General features: G+C 34.0%; 3 protein-coding genes and 1 long non-coding RNA gene across 10 annotated transcripts in view; 2 read left to right on the top strand and 2 right to left on the bottom strand.

Annotated features, from left to right (window-relative positions):
• Positions 1-3,433, bottom strand: part of LOC111450756 (autophagy-related protein 18b) — an 11,433-nt gene extending 8,000 nt beyond the window's left edge. For 2 of the 7 annotated variants that reach the window (XM_023091028.1, XM_023091030.1), the window contains exons 1-2: positions 3,259-3,386; positions 3,096-3,197 (exon numbers count right to left, since the gene is read on the bottom strand). In XM_023091028.1, the coding sequence (XP_022946796.1) occupies positions 3,096-3,115 (20 nt within the window). In that variant the 5' untranslated portion in view covers positions 3,116-3,197; positions 3,259-3,386. Of the gene's footprint in view, positions 1-125; positions 209-3,095; positions 3,198-3,258 lie in introns of all 7 variants that reach the window. The other 5 variants (XM_023091032.1, XM_023091031.1, XM_023091033.1 and 2 more) reach the window with 5 other exon arrangements.
• Positions 3,434-9,113: 5,680 nt separating this feature from the next.
• On the top strand, positions 9,114-11,318 carry LOC111450398 (S-adenosylmethionine decarboxylase proenzyme-like). The gene is made up of 3 exons (XM_023090494.1): positions 9,114-9,269; positions 9,454-9,627; positions 9,721-11,318. The coding sequence occupies exon 3, from the start codon at positions 9,925-9,927 to the stop codon at positions 11,092-11,094; it is 1,170 nt and encodes a 389-aa protein (XP_022946262.1). The 5' UTR covers positions 9,114-9,269; positions 9,454-9,627; positions 9,721-9,924; the 3' UTR covers positions 11,095-11,318.
• LOC111450401 lies at positions 9,127-20,356 on the bottom strand. The gene is made up of 3 exons (XR_002711804.1): positions 20,263-20,356; positions 12,063-12,066; positions 9,127-9,137 (listed from the first exon to the last, which is right to left on the bottom strand). It is a non-coding gene; the product is annotated as an uncharacterized LOC111450401 (long non-coding RNA).
• Positions 13,581-15,001, top strand: LOC111450399 (putative GDP-L-fucose synthase 2). Its single transcript, XM_023090495.1, has 2 exons — positions 13,581-13,691; positions 13,785-15,001. Exons 1-2 carry the CDS (start codon positions 13,670-13,672, stop codon positions 14,738-14,740), a joined length of 978 nt encoding a protein of 325 aa, XP_022946263.1. The 5' UTR covers positions 13,581-13,669; the 3' UTR covers positions 14,741-15,001.
• Positions 20,357-20,778: the final 422 nt, after the last annotated feature.

The following is a 20,778-nucleotide window of genomic DNA, read 5'->3' as shown; positions in this document are numbered from 1 at the left end:
AAAAAAAAAAAAAAAAAAAAAAAAAAAACCGAATAAAAACAATGTCACATGATTGATCTTTAGCCAAAAGGCCGAGATAGGTATAAGTGAGAAAAAACAATGTCACTAGGTGTTGAACTCTGTACTTAACAAAGACTTGGTTCACCAATTCTCTCAACTTTCAACTTTCCCCGTTTTCTTCTTCACATACGTCACATACTTGCTTCAACTAAACATAGACCAACATATTTGTAGGACTGTGTTAGAAATCCCGAACACAGAAAATATAATAAAACACCAAAGATAACTGTATTGCAATGTCAATGAAGAAATTACAAAATAACCAAGTAATTCAAGATACTTGCACCCTCCCTCTTGAGATCTCTCCGAAGCCCTAATAATTCACTCACCAAATGCTTAACTCTCACCTTCCTCACTCTCAATTTATAACCAAACCCATAACTACCTCCATAACTAATTACTAATATACCTTTAATATCCTAATAGTATTCCTAACCGACTTCAAAGAAAATCTGGACTCCTATAATATATCAAATGCTATGATTTTGAACCATAAATACGTGTATCACTATATTATTCACAATAAAACTCAAAGTACATGAATCCAAAATTCATACATAGTGTAGAATGCATCTTAAGATAAACCATTTTTTTTTTTATAAGAAGGTAAGCCTCTATATTTGCGGAATGCATGGACTTGGCTTAATGAGGATACACGTCTTCAAATTGGTTTTATATCTACACTCTGTTGAGGGAATCTTGTGTCCCTCATATATCGTAATGCATTTATAGCACTCGTATTCATCTCTTTGTTGTTTGGTAATCATATCTTCCTTGTATAAAAGAAACAAATTCATGCCCCTTACTTTCTCATCGCCCCTCTTAAGTATATTCTATATAATGTTTCTCCATATTAGCATATTAAAAGGCAAATCTTCATTTTTCACGATCTTGACTTAACTCTGTTGAAACAGTTGAGATGTACATCAGTTCAGCTAGTTCCCTAAACAAATCAACAATATTATTTTCTGTCACCAACATTTTCCAAAATATTCCGTTTGGAGGAATTGCAATTAATACCGATAATTGAAACCTTTTCCTCTGTTATTCTGAAGTCGACATGGATTCAAAGGACAACAAGCTGTTCTGATTAACAAAGAATCTTTCCATCTTAGAACAAAAATCATTTGCAAATAGAAGATGTCTCAATACTCCCTTTCTCCACTCCAGTAGAAACCAATAAGCTATGAATATCCACCTCTAAAATAAAGAGAAAAGGCGATAACGGATCATATTTTCTAAGGCCTCTAGAAACAAGGATCTTACTTCTCAGTCTTACTTTAATAAGGACAGAAAAGTTGCCAGACATGATATCTACCAATAGATTTATCAAGTTAAATGAATAGTGATTTGCTTGCTTACCTATTATTGCATGCAATACTATCAAAGTATCATAAATGTTCTCACATGTCACTCTAACTTTCCATGCCAAAAGAAAAGTAGACTGGGCGTTCTTACTGCCTCAACATAACTAACATTTTCTTTAATTTTAATCTTGCCTTCCAAGAATATGGCAAAATTTATGGCAATTATAATATTCAACATGATTTTTATCATACCTTCTATCATCATTTAGTCTCATATGGCCTTGAATGATTATGCCTTTACAAGATGAGCTATAAGAGAAAACTGCCTAGCCAAAATTCTCTCTATCTCAACCTCTAAATCACTAGGATCGTAACCTTTTACCGTGATCTCAACCTCAACAGTCCTTTTCATGATATTTATCTCTCTAACTATAACATTGATTGAAAATGTTGTTTAGTTGACTATTTGTTTTTTTTTAATTAATAAGAGCTTGCAAAGTATGCCAATAACTTGTTATAGTCCAATGAAAAATATATATATATATATATATATAAACACACACACACATATACACCTCAATTTCCCTATTTCCTCCACTTCTCCCCCATTTCCTCCCCTTTCCTCTACTATTTGTCATGACCTGAAACTATGAGACCTCATGCATGTTGTATGTCACAAGCATTGGAATACTTCCCAGCATGATTAGTAGGAATGCGTACACCATGATATGATACGTGCTCCTTACCCTACGTGGCTTCTGACAACGTGAGCGTGCACTAGCCCGTAGTCAGGCCCAAGGAGTACGCATACATATGTAATGAAAGGAATGGAAGTATGATTTGCATCATAACTATGTACCATGATTTGAAATTATTTAACCCCATGGTTTGACCTATTGACTATTTGGGCCAATAAAAAATGTGAAGGGCTTAAAAGAGAATGAGTTCAAACTTGGTGAACACCTATCTTCAATCAAATATCCAAAGATTTTTCTTGATACCCAAATATAGTAGGGTCAAAAAAATGACACTCATAGATATGTGTGTGTGCGAATTTGATTCAAACTCCTCCTCGTACAACACTTGACAATCTCCACTTAATTTTAGAGGAAACTTTCTTAACTCGATAGATATCTTTAAAAGAAGCCAACAAAGTTTATCATACTTGTTTGGGTAGTAGATGTAACAGAATTTTTGTCAAATTTTGCATTGACAATAATTGGATGGCTTAGATGAAAGCCTTTGGATCTTTCTCACTAATATGTTGTAGAACTTCACTTAGGCTTGTTTAAGACCACTTCATTTTTCTAGTTCTATATAGCCTCCGCCAACATTTTCTCATGCATCTTGTGAATCAAGTAGATTCTTCCTAGGGACTTTCATAGGTAAGTTGGAGCACTTGATGCTAAGTTGCAGCTTTCTCTTTCAAGGCTTAAGCTCTAACTCTACAACTTTTTTTGAAGTGTTCGACAGATACTTGAAACAAGATGAATAATTATGAACGAAAAAATTCGCCCATGCTCAAACTCTTCACATTAGCATAAATTCAGTTAACCACGTCCCTAAAACCTCTTTGAAAATCTTCCCCACACACTAAATTAAACGTCACTCAAAACCAACCTACTCATACAAGTTCAAACAAATTCAAAGGCTCCAATAATACAAAATCCACACCTACATCACCAGATAATTCACAAAACTCTAGACAAACAGAATTATCTAACTAACATAAAAGCACTACTCTCCATATGCTTCACCAGTAATCACGCCTCCAGATTACATATAATTCGATCAAATTCGTTTCGCAGTAGTTACAATCAGAGAACGATCCTAAACTAAAAAGAATGATCAGACCCCATGGATACACACAGAAAGAGAAGGAGGAACATACCTAGCGTCCTGATTGAAGGAGGCGCAGAGAATTGGATAAGAAGATGGTTGGTTGGCCATGAGAGCGAGAGAGAGAGAGAGAGAATCGAAGCTCAGAGACGGGAATCCATGGAAACGGATGTTTTGTCCATTCTGAAGCAAAAAAGTTGCAGGTCGTAAGACGGTAGACTTGTAGCGTAATTGGGTCTCTTTGGGAAAATTGTAAATCCAAATTTTAAAATCCCTTATACTTTCATAGTCATCAAGGTGAAATTACCGGATCGACCGGTTGTGTGTTTCTGCTAACTTCAATTTTTTTTTAGTTGCACAAATAAGCAACCCGAATTACGGGATATATCTGAGATTCCACCTCGGTTGGGTGGAAATCTTTCTCTAGCATACGCGCTTTAAAACCTTGAATGAAAGCTCGAAAAGGAAAGTCCAGATAGGACAATATCTGTTAGTGGTGGGCTTAAACCATTACAAATGGTATTAGAGTCAGACCCCGAACAATGTGCCAGTGAGGAGGTTGTGCCCCGAAGGGGGTGGACATGAGGTGATGTGCCAGCAAGGACGTTGGTTCCCGAAGGAAGGTGGATTGGGGGTCCCACATCGATTGGATAAGGGAACGAGTGCTAGCGAGGACGCTGGATTCCAAAGGGGGTGGATTTGGGGGGTTCCACATCGATTGGAGAAGGAAACGAGTGTCAGTGAGAACGTTGTGCCCTAAAAGGGGTTTGATTGTGAGATCCCACGTCGATTAGGGAGGAGAACAAAACATTCTTTATAAGAGTGGTTGAAGACAATATCTGCTAGCGGTGAGCTTAGGCCGTTACAGTATCGAAGCTAATCAATTTGATCAAGTAGGACAATTGTTCGAGTAGGTCATATTGGCTCGACCTCTCATCAAGAATAAATCATCATTCCCATGGTTGTAAAAAAAGTATAATCCATACCAAAAGCGTGATCGAAGTGCTTTTAAAAATAAGCCCGAAGTAAAGGGTAGAGAAAAATGTGTACTAGAGAAATCGAGTTTCAAATTTAAAGCAGGAGTCCCGAGACCATGTCATTTTGGCTTGGACGTAAATATAAACACAAGCGAACCGAGCGAGTGAAAGTATACATATCTGCATATTTTAACCACTTGTTTTGGAACGAGATAAAAAAAATCGTTCAAAACAACCGAACTTAATCTACTTTTAGAAGTCTAAACAGTGAACGAAAGATTTGACTTTCGAGTTGATATCGGTTCATTGTTCGCAGTAAAAAAAACAAAAATACATTAAATTGAATGATATAATGGTGGTATCTCGTATAACTCAGATTTGATGCTTGTACCTTACAGATATAAAACCTAAGGTCTTACGACCATGTATAATCAATAGCGGAACTTTATTGACGTAACAACTCAAGCCCACCACTAGCAGATGTCAGATATTGTCCACTTTGGTTTGTTACGTATCGTCGTCAACCTCACGATTTTAAAACGCGTCTGATAGGGACAGGTACCTCCCATGGCCACAGCCTCACGATAAGGAATGTTATGTTCCCCTCACAAATCGAGGATCTCACAATGAACTTATCTATCTGTGGTATCTATTTATAATGACGAAAAATTTAATAATTATTTTATTTTTTCTCTCAAATTTTATAATGTTTTATTTTAGTTTCTAAATTTTTATTTAGTTCAAAATATAAGTTTTTTTTTTATATAATTAAAATAACTATTTATAATCTTTTTTAAAAGTCACTAAAATCAAGCAGGATGATATTCAATTATTTCCTTTACAATAAAGTGTATATTAAATTTAAATTTGTCACTTTATGTTGATATGTTGGATTTTAATAATTTCCCAAATCTAATAATTCTTATATTATTGCATGTCCAATATGTCCTCATCCAAGTATGGATTGGGTTTTCCGTGTAATTATATTTATATAATTATAATTTTTTTTATTGCAAAATTAGACTTGCTATTAACACTGGCGTATCTATCAGCCGTGTCGGAGGTCAGGTCAATAAAGGCCACAACAAGCCTCTCGACTCCTTTCAACGATACACTCAACACATATAAGCTTCGATAATTCCACTTCTGCTTTTATCGAGCAATGACAGCCTTACCTCCACAGTCACAACATGGAGGAGTTGTCTAGAGTGCATCTTCAAGAAATTCCGAGACCCAAACCTACAAAAAACCATTCGGAGCCCAGGTCAATAAAGACCACAACAAGCCTCTTCAGTCCTTTCAATAACACATTCAACACATATAAGCTTCGATGACTCCGCTTCTACTTTTACCGAGCGATGACAGCCTTACCTCCACAGTTACAACATGGAGGAGTTGTCTAGGGTACATCTTCAAGAAATCTCGAGACCCAAACCTACAAAAAACTATCCTCTTAAAAAAATCGTCAATTGTCATTTTGTCCTTTTTTTTTTTACGTTCACGTAAACTTAACCTCAAACGAATAGCTGTATCTAGACTTTTATTTCAAAACGGTAAATACATTATTTTTAGATATGTATAAAACTTATTTAAATACAATAATTAATGTAAATTAGAGAAAAAAAAAGTGAGAATTAAATAGATAATAACAAATAACTTTTTACTTACTTCAGATATTATTAAATATTTTAACTTTGGAAAATTTTTAATGTCTATTTTTTATTGGTTGATTATTGTAATTAAAAATTTACCATTTTCATTAAAAGAAATTAAATTAATATATTAAAAAGCCAATGGTAATTATAATTATAATATCTCTTAAATTTTATATAGTTAGTGAATGAAAATGAAAAATATTATATTATAAATACGAATGTCAACTATGAAAATAATGGTATTAAAAAATTGTTTAAATAGTTTCTTGAGAATATAAGATTGTGGGTTAAGATGTGAATTTTACACTTTGATTATTTAATGATTGAATAAATTATATTACTAAAAATATTTTTTATTGTCAAATTAATTTTGAAACTAGCTTTTTTTCTTTTTTAATAATAATAATAATATTATTTTATGTTAATTTTTTATTTAATATATTTATTTATTTATATTTTCATTAGTTTAATAAAATTCTAATTTAGTGATGCAAAATATCTATTTTACTAGTGGAGACTCGCCCTAAATGGAGAGAAAATTTACGGTTTAGACGGAAAATGAGAGGGAGTGAGGTACAATTTTTTCCAATTAGATAAATAGACTGGGGACGAGATTATATTCTTTGTCCCTGTCCCATTTAGTCTAAATATATTTTCAATACATATTTTAAAATAACTATTAAAAATAAATAAATAAAAATTACCTTTGGGTAACCCAATCCTCGCAAAAAAAAAAAAAAAAGAATGAAACTGGTTATTTACTTGTCTCGACGAACAAAGTACACCTCCCCTTTAAACGAGGCTCGACTCCTTTTCTTTTTGGAGTCTTAGTCATTTTTTACTACGTCTTCAAGGAGCTTTGACTCCTTTTTAAATTTGAGGATCCTATGGCTAAGTTTAGTGCATGACTCTGATACCATATTAGATGAACACGACTCTCCACAATGGTATGATATTGTCTACTTTGAGCGTAAGCTCTTGTAACTTTGTTTTGGGCTTCCCAAAGAGCCTCATACGGATGGAGAGAGTATTCCTTGATTATAAACCTAGAATCATTCCCGACTTTCACCCCAGTTAAATTGTGTAAATATTAAATTTCAAAATTAATTTAAAAATTATAGATTTATCAAATATAAGATAAGAACAAAGAAAATAAGAGACAAATTTAATAAACAAAATAATACCAATAGAATAGATTCCTATCTTAAAATCTCATCCTAATAATTAAATTGCCCAGTGGGTGCTGAGTATTTGCCCAAGAGGATGCCATTAATTTCCAATATTAAATTACTACCAAATAACATAATTTTAAAAACAAGACAAAAATTTTAAATTATTTTGTTATAGAATTTTAAACTATGTTTGTCATTTCTGTCTTTTATATAAAAAAATATAGTATAGGTCAAATCTATTCGAATCTTGTCTAAGTTGACTTTGACTATTTGATGGATCACGAGATAGAAATTCATTAAAATCTTGACTCGTTATAATATTATTTTTTATTTTTTCATAAATATTTTAAAACTATCACGAGAAAAATTGGTTAAATTTTTGTTTAGTTGTGGTCTCAGTTTTACCGTTACTACCATTTTTTATTCCAATAAAATTTTATAATTTATTTTAAAATAATAATAAAAACTAACTTAAGATTTATTAAATATGGTTAAATTTTGTATGAATTAAACTTAAAATTTAGAATTAAAATTAAAATTTTCTTTATAATAAATATTTTCTTACATTTTAATAAAAAAAGTGCCCTCTATTTTATGTAATATTACGTTAATATCCCTCAACTTTCGGCGTATTTTGGGGCTACGAGGCGCCCAACCCAAACATTCATGTAATAAGGCCAAAGTGCAAAAAGAAAAAAAAAAGAAAAAAAAAAGAGTATTAAACATTAAATAATATTTTTAGTTTTTTTTTTAATTAAACATTACTTTTAAAATATGTGAATTATTTTGTTTAACATTTAAAAAAAAATTAAAAGTATTTAATATAATTATCGTTTTATTTTGTATTGGTACAAACAATAATTTAAATAAATATTTTTTAATCGAAAATTTAATAATTTCGAGAATTATAATTTTAAAAATAAATTATTTGATCCTCTTCAACAAATTTGCAATTAAAAACTGTTTGGTTGGTATTTAGTTTAGGGCACGCGTTGCATGGGAGGCACGTGCCATTGGAAGGCTGGGGACGTCGATTCCACGTGCGTGTAACGTACAGGAAACGGAACAAACGGAAAGGATGGATTAAGTGCCTGTTGTCGACATGTCGTCGAAGACCTTTTAATTTTTATTATTTTTTTTTAAAAGGAAAGAAATCGTCCCAATTCCCGAAGTCCATTTCTATCCATGCAATTTTGCTTTTTGTTCATTGAATTGGGTCGAAACATTTTTTATATAATATTTGGATAATATATTTTGTGGTATAATAATTAATTATAAAATATATTTTAAATCATTTATATTTTATTTAATTAGTTATATTTTTTTTTATTTTCAAGAATGAGTTAGTAGCTCCATCTTAATTAGTAAAAAATATATTTATTTATTTTTTGATGTATAATTAGAATTTACAATTTAATTTAAACATATATTTTGAAAAATTATGTTCCATAAATATCTTCTTAAAGTGGTGGTAGAATACGTTAGACAAACAACTCTCCACAATAGTATGATAGTGTCCACTTTGAACATAAACTCTCATGGCTTTACTTTGTGCTTCATCAGAAGGCCTCACATGCCTTCATTGTCTAACAGAATAAACAATTAAAAATGCATGGATTCGACGATCATCAGTCTATAACATGCATGGTTTTCTTTTCGACTGGTCTCATATATATATTTTTAAAATTTTTCGTGTTAAGTTGGATTTATGAAAATAGATATTTTAATCGGTCATATTTTGGTGAGAGAATAGTTAAATTATCCATCAATTTAAATATGGTTTAATGGTGCAAATAATAAAAATTTGTATATTATTTGGGGTAATTTTGAGAAATAAAATTTGAAAAGGGGTATATATGCAAAAGAGAAAACTACAGATTTCTTCCCCTTCTCTGGTTGATTTTAGGCCAAGCAAATCTCGACGTGCCAAGTTCTACCTCCTAGCCTCACTGCCACGTGGACACCACACGTGGGACGAATATTTTGCAAAAAGACCCCTCCACTATCCCAAATTACCGGATACGGGCACTCACAAGTAGCGCCGTCACAAATGTTAGGGGCGCCTTCCTCATCGGCGCTATAAATAGCCTCTCTCTAACTTCATCTCCTCCTCACAAAGCTCAAAGCCTCCTTGCCTTCTGCATCTCTCGTTCCTGAGCCATGAATCCTTTGCTCTACTGATTATCTTTCTTTGTTTGGAAATTTGCCAAGGAATTCCTGGTGTTTCTCTATATTTATTCCGCCATTGACGAGGATTTCGTAAGTACTTGAGATTAGGATTATTTTTTAGTTCCGGTGTTTGATTTCGATTCTCTTTTCCGCTTCTTTTCATCCTGGAAAGGTATTTTTGAACTGATGTATTTTGGTGTGTATGAGAATGTTGATTAATCTCTGATTTGTGAATCTGGTTGTCTCGATCTCTGTTTTTCTGTTTTCGTTGCAGAGAAGAAGCGTGGATGTTGTAATGGAAGCGAAAGGCGGTAAGAAAAAGTCTAGCAGCAGTAGTGGTAGCAAGAGTAGTAAAAGGCAACAATACGAAGCTCCTCTTGGTTACATTATTGAAGACGTTCGTCCTCACGGTGGTATTCAAAAGTTCCGATCTGCTGCGTATTCCAACGTAAGATTGTTGTTCGATCTCTTCTTCGAGTTCTTGAGTGACTGTGAATTTTTGTGTTGTAATGGCGTTTTCGTTGATTTTTTCTTCTGGCAGTGCATGAGGAAGCCATCTTGATACCTTTGTGCACCAAAAAAGGAGGTGTCTCTGTAGATTACAACTTCCGATTTCGATTTTGCTTTAGTGATCTTAATTAGGGCCAATTTCTTGTTCAATCTGAGAACAGAAACGTTCCAAGTTTCTTTCGTTTGCTTTTGTTGATTTTCCTGTTGTTGTGAGGTACTTCGATTGTGTTCAACCATGACTGTGTTCACCAAACTGACAGACGCATCGGTGCATCCGGCACCGGAACAACCTCCATCTCCAATCGGTTTCGAAGGCTTCGAAAAACGTCTAGAAATTACATTCTCCGAGCCGCCTATCTTCCAGGATCCTGAAGGACTCGGTCTCCGAGCCTTGACTCGAACTCAACTCGATTTAATCCTCGAACCTGCTTGCTGCACTATCGTATACCAGCTCTCCAACTCCGAATTTGATTCTTACGTCCTCTCCGAATCGAGCCTCTTCGTTTATCCACGAACAATCATTCTCAAAACTTGCGGCACCACCAAGCTTCTCCTCTCCATTCCGATGATTCTCCAACTCGCTGATTCGCTCTCACTCGCCGCCGTCGCCGTGAAATACTCCCGTGGAACCTTCATCTTCCCCGACTATCAACCTGCTCCTCACCGGAGCTTCTCCGAGGAAGTTACCGCACTGAATGTCTACTTTGGTCATTTCCACTCAGAGGCTTACGTGATCGGCGATCCGGCCGTTCCAAATCGCAACTGGCATATCTACTCGGCCGTGAAATCGCATTCGTATATGAACCGTACTCGTACGGATCTGGTTACTCTGGAGATTTGTATGACGGGCTTGAACAAAGAGAAGGCCGCGGTGTTTTGTAAAAAATCTGGAGCCGACTCATCGGCGGATAAAATGACGAAAATGTCCGGAATCTCTGAGATAATTCCGAATCACACCATCTGCGACTTTGAATTCGATCCGTGTGGATACTCGATGAACGGGATTGAAGGTGCAGCGTACTCTACGGTGCACGTGACTCCAGAGGATGGTTTCAGCTACGCCAGCTACGAGGCTATGGGCTTTGACACAACGGAGCTGCCGTTCTCCCAGCTGGCGAACCGGGCGCTCCGATGCTTTTCTCCGGCGGAATTCTCAATTGCCGCCACGTGCGGCAGTAGCTCCCTAATGCGGGCTGTTGATTGTGATGCACTAGAGGGGTACACGTGTGACAACGTGGTGAAGCAGGAGCTGCCAGGTGGCGAGTGGCTAGTTTACCGTACGTATACCGTGGACAGAAGGCCCGCCGAGTCCCAACCGTGCAAGGCGCCGCTGATACAGTGCTGGAAGGAAGCCGCCGATGCGGTGGAGGAAGAGGCGGTGCTCTGCCGTATGCCGTCCGCCTAGGAAGAATGTTGTAGAGCTAGAAATCTTTTCATACATCTCTCCTATGTCTATGATTCTAGCGTTACAGGGCAGTGATGTGACTGAGTCACAGCTAGGTTTTTTCCTGTTTGTTTTTAATAAGCAATTGCAATTTCTGTCTGTGCTGGGCGTTATGTCACCGCATTTAGTGGGTTGTGGTGATTGGAATGATTTTTACTAGCGCAATGGCTGTGTTGTAATTGTAACGAACCTTTGGTCTTAAATTTGGAATAAGAGTTTTAACACAAATAAAATTGTGCGCAAAAAAATATTTGAATAAAATGGCATATAATAATTAATTAATGAACCATTTTACCTTCTCGAGACTTAAAATAATAAACAAAATGCTTATTTAAATTTATTTGTTTATAATATAATATTATTTTCGAGAATTTGTAATATGGACTCGAATCGAATTAAACATTTAATTTTATCAAAATAGTTGTAAATTAAATATATTTGGGCCTAAATTTAAATACGATTTAATCAAAATGGGCCTTCAAATATTAATCTATTTAGTTTTTATAATTTAAATTGATATTATTATCTGTTTAAGATTTTTCAAATTAAATACAACTTCCTATATTCAAAGTTATATTAAATTAATAGTTTTTCTAGGAAAAAACAAAGAAACTAATTAAAATTAAAAACGATTCCCACATTTATTGTCTTAAATAAAAAAAACAAAAAATTAAAAAGGATTCCCACATTTATTGTATTAAATAAATAAACAAAAATTCTTTAAATACTATTTATTATTAACCCACGGTGGAGTGAATTGAAAGCCTCATTCAAAACTTTTCTTTTTAAATAACTTTTCCCTTTATTCCTTTAAAACATTTGATTTTGTTTAGCGCAATAAATGTGGTGAATTGTTGGAAAAATGAAGAAAGAGTCAAATAAAAAAGGTTGGAGTCCGCTCATCTCTAACTCCTGAACTTAGCCGATACAAAGCTATATGATAGCGCTTCATTTTTTTCGATTCCGCAGTTCGACGTATGATTTATCATTCATGGACGTTGATAAGATCCTTCCATTTAGCAGCACCTTAGGATGGCATCGCGTTAAAGTTAAGGGCAAGGTTCAAACGAAGAAAGGCTTATAGTGGATACCTAGGCACCCAGAGACGAGAAAGGACGTAGTAAGTGACAAAATACTTTGGGAGTTGAAAATAAGCATAGATCCGAAGATTCCCAAATAGGTCAACATTTCAAACTGTTGCTAAAGAATTTTTTAAGAGTTCGAATAGGATTCCCGACCTTTTAGACTCTTAAACACAGCTAATTTAACAATTTCGGATGTTTCATCTCAACTTTGTACGTTCTCTACGATCTTCAAGATTAGCACTAGTTGACTAAAGAAAGTATTCGATACCTAACTATCACAAATCTAAGCAACTATAATTATAAAGATAAGATAATCAAAATAAATCAAATATTAACAAGTATAAGTTGACGTTATTGAGCAATTGAGGGATCTTGGTTTCTATGTTAGAATTGTCGGATCAACTCTCCGTAAAAATTGGTTTGAATCATTTGAAAAAACATTATTTTAAAAATTTCTAAATAAATAATTATAAAATAATTGATCCCGAATCATTTTAGTTAAAATAATTTCTATAGAAAGTATTTTAAGAACATATATTATTTTGAAACATAAATAGAATTTGGAAGAACTGAAATGGAATTTAAATCCAACCATTGATTTCGTGAAAAAAATGAAATTTCGACATCTATGCAGCGGGATGAACAATCATTTCCCATCCCCGTCTATTTATTTGCTCCAAATGTTTAAAAAATATTATTTTTAAATAAACTTTTTAACGATAATCTCCATGTTACAATATAATTTTTATTAAAAAAAATTTAAAATATTAATAAATCCAATAATATTTCATAAACAAAAAAATAAACGTTCAAACCTCATTTCTAAAAATTTAAATTTAATATTATACTTTTAAAAAAAATTGAATTTATTTATTTATTTACCCGACAACATAATAGTGAGAAATCTCTCGTCAGCCTCCCATATGAACTAAATTTAAAAAGTATCTGATCAAAATGATATTTTAAGTATAATGAAGTTAAACGTTTTAAATGTAATTTAATCGAAATAAATAATTAAAGTTTTAACTCAAATTAATGTCTAAAATAAATATTCCTAAACTTTAAAAGCTTGGATAATATTCTTTGAACTAAAAAAAATTTTAAAAAATTCTCTTAAAACTTTAAAAGAAAATAAAAAAAAATTCATAAAAATAGTTAATATTTTAATTTTAAAAGATTAAATTAATAAAAATAATCATATAATAGTATTTTTTTATTAATAATATTTTCGAAACAAAATAAAAAAAATTAGGATATTTTTATTAATTTAACATAATTTAAACAATCTAAAAAAAAATTGAAGTCAACGGCCAGGATTGCATCTAGCGTAATCAAATGATAACTCCCAATAAAAACCACATTGGATCTGCGACTCTATCGTTTATTGTACGCCCTCACATTTTCTTCCTCCTCTCCCCGGCCGCCGACGATTCTCTCCTCCACGTCCGACGATGGGCGGCGCCGCCGACAACGGTACTCTCTCTATTCACTTGATGTTTATTCGTGTTTCTTAGACACTACTGTAAATCCTTTCTGAAATTTCTCTTTTCTCCTTGAATTTTGCAGTTTCATCAGGATCCTCGTTCCTCTCTGATAAATCGGCGAAGATCTTCGTCGCCGGTCACCGTGGCCTCGTCGGTTCCGCCATTGTCCGCAAGCTCCAGCAGCTTGGATTCACGAATCTCCTTCTTCGTTCTCACTCCGAGCTTGACCTAACTCGCCAATCCGATGTCGAATCGTTCTTCGCTAATGAAAAACCTCGATTCGTTATCCTCGCTGCCGCTAAAGTCGGCGGCATTCACGCCAACAACACCTATCCGGCGGATTTCATCGCCATTAACCTTCAAATCCAGACTAATGTCATCGATTCGGCCTATCGCCATGGTGTTCAGAAGCTATTGTTCCTCGGTTCGTCCTGTATTTATCCGAAATTCGCTCCACAGCCGATTCCCGAAGACGCATTGCTGACCGGTCCTCTGGAGCCGACGAATGAGTGGTACGCGGTAGCGAAGATCGCCGGAATCAAAATGTGTCAGGCGTATCGAATTCAACACAATTGGAATGCGATTTCAGGAATGCCGACAAATCTATACGGTCCTAACGACAATTTCCACCCGGAGAATTCACACGTCTTGCCGGCTTTGATGAGGAGATTTCACGAGGCGAAGGTGAACGGAGCAAAAGAAGTGGTGGTTTGGGGAAGTGGAAGCCCCCTCAGGGAGTTTCTGCACGTCGATGATTTGGCCGACGCGGTCGCTTTCCTCATGGAGGAATACAGCGATTTAGGCCATGTGAATGTTGGGAGTGGGAAGGAAGTGAGCATCAAAGAGCTAGCTGAATTGGTGAAAGAAGTGGTGGGATTTGAAGGAGATCTTGTTTGGGACAAATCAAAGCCTGATGGAACTCCAAGGAAATTGATGGACAGTTCCAAGCTTGCTGAATTGGGATGGAATCCAAAGATTTCTCTGAAGGATGGCCTTGTGGATACTTACAAATGGTATGTTCAAAATGTGCAGCAATGAAAAACGAATCAAGAACACAGGTGAGTCCACCATTTTCAATGATCTGTTTGATCCTTTTGTTGTGATTATAGTTTATAGATCTGTATTACTGAATTAAATTTGCTTAGATCTGAAGCTTTTGCTGCTGCCTGATATATGATTTGATGCCTATAGAGATTGTTGTCATATCTTTCTTTGCCAATTATGTTGATCTTCTTACCAGTAGATTGAGCCAGTTTGTATTTCTACAATTGAGAATAAAATTTGCTGATTTGAGAACCATTTCTTTCTTACAATTTGGTTTGCTGCAAGGCTTAGGGAATTTGAAATGTTTGTGGGTTTGAAGATCTGTGGTGAGTAAAATTCATTTCTTACTTTGTGTTAGTCTGAGATACCTCCCATGGAAAATTCATAAAAAAGACACTTTCCTCTTCCCTTTACCAGTGGGTGAATTAGAGGAAAACAAGATCTCATCTGAGGAGAAATTATTTGTGGACCTAACTTGTTCGAGACCGGTAGGAAAGAAACCTATAACCAATGACTAGTTTCACTATAGAGTTACGAGTTCTATTTAGCACATTAAGACTACCTTTTGAAAGAGTGATTACCTATGGCTAGAGGGAAACTTGTAACCAATGACTAGTTTCACGGGACAGTTACGAGTTCTATTTAAGACATTAAGACTACCTTTTGAAAGAGTGGTTACTTATGGCTTGAAGGAAACTTGTAACTAATGACTAGTGAAACTGTCGAGTTGCGAGTTCTATTTAGCACATTAAGACTACCTTTTGAAAGAGTGATTACCTATGTTGAAGGAAACCTGCGACCAATGACTAGTTTTGCGTAGAGTTACGAGTTCTATTTAGCACATTAAGACTACTTTGTGAAAAGGTATCTATGGGTTGAAAGAAACTTGTAACCAATGACTAATTTTACTGTAGAGTTGCGGGTTTTATTTAGCACATTTAGACTACCTTTTGAAAGAGTGATTACCTATGGCTTGAAGGAAACCGGTAACCAATGACTAGTTTCATTGTCGAGTTGCAAGCTCCATTTAGCACTAAGACTAACTATTGAAAGAGTGATTCCTATGGCTTGAAGGATGGAGAAAGATCGCTCTCGTAGCCAATAACTAGTTCCTCTATAGAGCTACGTGGAGACTCCCTTTCGAAAGTAAGATTACTAATAGCTTGAAGAAGCGAGAAAAACCACTCCTAAACGCTCAGAAAAAAAGTAGAATGCAGTCTTGAGATTGTTGGTCTATGGTACTGAAGCGCAAATATTATCGAGCTTTATTCTAATAGGTTTGTCGTCACAAAGGTTGACAGTTTTTTCTGTTAAGATGTATGAGAGAACCTACAAAAATGTTTCAAATCTATATCTTATAATTATTTAATTTACATGTAATGGTTATTAAAAAACAAAACATATTATGCTTAGTTTTGTCATTTGCTCCCTAAATTTGAGAAGTCAAACATAGTTCAATGAATAAAAAGACTCGTTACAAATCTTTAAAGTCGAGAGTTGACTTCCCACCTTTATTTACTTTCTCTAAAGTCGAGAGTTGACTTCCCACCTTTATTTCTATGAATTTCACCATAATTTTTCAATTTTGGTATATAAAATATAATTTTTCATTTTAAGGATCAAATAACTAACTAACTTATATAGGTTAGACTTAAACATGTTGAAATGTATGAACTAATCTAAATTAAACATGTTGAAATGTATGAACTAATCTAAATTAGAGAGAGATGCGATAATTAGATAGATACTTACTGAGCGTTCATTAAATTTGAGCAACTTTTCATATGTTCTTCGTCTTCTATTTTTTCTATTTATTTAGAAAGAATTACACGTCGGCTAATTTAGGGAATGATCATGGATTTATAATATCGGAATACTATCTCAACCATGAGAGCTCATGTTCAAAGTGTCAATATCATACCATTGTGGACGGTCATCTAACATGGACTTCAAAAGGACAGTCATGCCCCTAAACTTAGCTATGTCAATAAAATCCTCAAATGTCGAACAAAGGACTCCAAAAGGAGGCTCCTCGAAGACATAGTAAAAAATGACTAAGACTCCAAAAGAAAAGGAGTCGAGCCTCGATTAAGGGGAGGTGTTGGATGAAAACGAAAAGTCTCGTCAGCTAATTTAGGGAATGATCATGGGTTTATAATCTAGGAATACTATATCCATTTTATGAGCCCTTGCGGGGAAGCCCAGCTTATGAGAGCTTATGCTCAAAGTGAAAGTGAACAATATCATACTATTACGGAGAGTCGTGTTCATCATCACAGACAAAATATCTAAAATAATTCATTTACAAAAATTTTAGGGTTTCGGGTATAAATAGATATTTACAAAAGAAAAGAAAAAAATAAAAGAAGGGTCAACACAAATTTAGGATAAAAAATAGAAGGATGGATCGAGACAAAATAATAATAATAATAATAATAATAAATAAATAAATTTAGAGAAAATATTTTAGATAAAAGTGAGAAGAAAAACTCCAAAATAGATTCACATAAAATAACAAAACCCTAAGACCCATCATTTTCACTAAAATCTTATGTTCCCATGTAATCTCCACCAAACCAAACTCTAAACCTTCTTTCATACTCCAACCCGACATGAATTAGTTATTTCTAAACGAGTGATTAAGGATATAACGAGCTCATCTTGTCTCTATCTTGAATATCAAGAACTGGATCAGATGGATCAAAAACTGCTAATTCGTATAGGGTCGTTGAACCGGCCCAACCAACTAAAACTGTATGCATTATATGAATAGAAAGTAAACGACCATGATCATTCAATACAACCATCTAGGACAAACCCATGGAAAAATACCCATTTGATGGTAGCGGACTTGCGATTGTGCAACACTCACTATTCAGCAACGAGTTAAGCCTATTCGTTATTATGTCGCCTATGGTCAAGCGACGTATGTTCGAGCCTCTGACCCTGGTTCAAGAAGAAAGTTTTAGAAAACAGGGGCAGAGAGTTTTGAAAGCAAGATTTGAGAAATTGAAATTGGTGTTATATGGTAATGCAAGCAAAAACGCAACAACAGTGGCTTACTGCATATAGCTATCGGGTAGGGAGAAGTTGACAACTAATATTCCTTATAAGAATGTAAAAACCTCTCACTGACGCATTTTAAAACTACGAGGCTAACTGCAATATGTAATGACCAAAAGTAGACAATATTTGCTAGTGGTAGGCTTAAACCGTTACGAATGGTATTAGAACCAGACACCAGACGATTTCAATTTCTTTTTCTTGTTATTTTTTCTTTTTTTTATTTATATGTTCTCTTTGTCTGTTTTTTTTTTGTTCGTTCGGTGAGGTTAAGAAATTTAAATCTTTTCCTTTCGTACCAATAATATAATTCTATGCTCATATTAGCCTAATATAATTAATGAATTGTTATTAAAAACGCTAATTAAGCATACTGTGTCTTCAGTCCAAAGAAAATTACTAGAGTTTCTATGATTGAGCCACCGAAAAACAAGGTACGCTCTATTAGTATAAATTGTAACTTTCATTTACTTTACGTCTTTCTTAGTCATCTATCATTAGGACCACTCTCATTCAGATGTAGTCTCAGTTCATTCATGTACTCCTCCTTTACTCGGATGTCACGCAACTCAAATAAAAGTTAATTTCATAATTATTTTTTCGATTATTTATTTTTAGCCACTAAAATAAAATTTTAACTATTTAAAATGTAATTTTTAAAAAAAAATGCATTGAGTTAAATTACAAATCATAAATTAATATTAAAAAAATAATAAATATTTTACTTATTAACTCAATCCAATCGGATTAGAAACCCTTCATTAATTAATACCATAATTTGCATCAATTTCAATAATGAACATAGATTATATTAACATCAATTTCGATAATTAAATTCCTTAAAAAAAATTATAAAAAATTACAAAATTAAATAAATAAATAATAGCAATAAAAAGATATGATAGGGCCACAAGTGATCGTCCTCTACGTTGTTTCCAAATTTCTATTTTTTATTTCTCAAAATAATAATAATAATTATTATAAAATTATAAAATAAATAAATAAATAAAAAAGAGGGTTTTTTCTACTGACATACTGTATAGCCACCGTTCCCAAGAGCTTACATTAATTGCAAAGACAGAGCGACAGAACAGTGCCCAAAATATTAAAATTATAAATCAAAATTAAAATATTTTAAAAAATAAAAATAAAATAAAACAATTTTTTTTTTTAATTTTTAAATTGGTAATACAACAGTCCGCCGTTTCAACCTCCAGCGCCGCCCTGTCGCCGTCGTCTCCATCGGCTGTCGACCGCCGCCGCCGTGCAAAATTCAAGCGTTTTGCTCAGGAAGAGGGTAAGATAGGGATAATAGGTAAAGTAATTATTTAAAAAAATGGTAATTTTGTGGAGAAAATTAAAAATGAAGGTAAAATAATATTAACCCATTTCATTAAATTAAAAGAAAAAATGACAAAGAGAACAAAATGTTACCTGAAATGAACGGAAAATAGAAAATGAAAAATGGAGAAAGGAAAATTAAAAATAAAAACAATTACAAGAGATTGAGCCAGTCCGCCAATATCACCACCACAACTGCCACCACGCCACGGCGGTGCAAAGATCAAACGCCGGAGGAGCCACGGAGGAGATAAGCCAGAAGAAGAGTGGTTATCCAGCTTTGAACCAAACCCAGAAGCTCATTTCTGGCTGCTGAACTTTTGTTCATGTTCCGCCGTAGATCCCGCCGGGTTCTGCCGTTTAAAGGAGGCGATTCCACCAACGCCACCGCCACCGCCAGCTCCGCCGCCGCAAGAGGAGGAGATGAGACATTAAAAAAAAAAAAAAAAATTTTGAAAAACACTCAAAAATAGAATGTAAATTTGGGGGAGAACACAAACATTGGGGGTTTTTTTGGGTGTTTTTTTTTTTATATCCAATGTCTGTCTGTCTCTCTCTCTCTAGATTCTCTCTCTAAATTCTCTCTCTAGATTTCTTGGTTGTTCTTGGGCTTTTCTCTCTCTAGTTTCTTGTAAATGGGGTTTCTCTCTGGTCCTGTCAAAAAGAAGGAAAAAGTAAAAGAGATTTGCAATGAATGCTTAGAAGAAGAAGAAGAAGAAGGGTGGAATGAAATAAAATGAAATTGAAATAATTTTATTTTTTAAATAAATTATTTAATTTAGACCCGATAATCCAACGTGCTCGGACTATGGGTTAGAATTTTTCGGTCTTGAATTGGGTTAATTTAAAAAAAAAATAATTAAAATTTTGATTCGGTTCGTGGGTTGACATTTTTTTTTTGTTGGATCGACCAACATGAAAATAAAGTTATAATCCAATTGCACTCTGCTTTTAAAAAAATAAAAAATGTTTAATAGTGTAATCAATGTTAGTGATGTGTCGTTTGATATTCAAATTTTATCAAACTTTTTTAGTTATTACAATAGTTTTTTAAAAAATAATCAACAATTAACTAAAAATAGAGAATTGGGTTGTGAACTGTATCAATCAACTCGAGAGCTTATACTTAAAGGGGACAATATTATATTATTATGAAGAGTCGTGATTCCTAACATGGTATCAGAGTCATGCCCTAAACTTAGTCCTGTCAATAGAATCCTCAAATATCGAACAAAGAATTGTGAGTTTCGAAGGTGTAGTCAAAAGTGACTAAAGTGTCGAACAAATGATGTACTTTGTTTGAAGGCTCTAGAGAAAGGAGTCGAGCCTCGATTAAGGGAGGCTATTCGAGAGCTCCGTAAGCCTTAGAGTTTGAGTCTTATATTCTACCTTGTTAGAGAGAAAGATTGTCGAGGACATATATTTTAAAATTAGGTTATTTAAAATTTAAAATACCAACAAAAAAAAAAATATTTTAATTATATTTATTGTTATTCTCGAAAAGTATGTTTGGATGAAGGGATTTAAAGATTGGGATTAAATGTTTTTTAAACCATTTTAAGCCGTTGAACTTTTTCCAAGAAACACCAATTTAGCTAGATCTGCGCCGTCCTTTTTACCTCACTTTT

This window comes from Cucurbita moschata, unplaced genomic scaffold (genome assembly GCF_002738365.1).
Source record: "Cucurbita moschata cultivar Rifu unplaced genomic scaffold, Cmos_1.0 Cmo_Scf00012, whole genome shotgun sequence".
NCBI lineage: Eukaryota > Viridiplantae > Streptophyta > Magnoliopsida > Cucurbitales > Cucurbitaceae > Cucurbita > Cucurbita moschata.
This window is presented reverse-complemented; position numbering and strand designations above follow the sequence as displayed.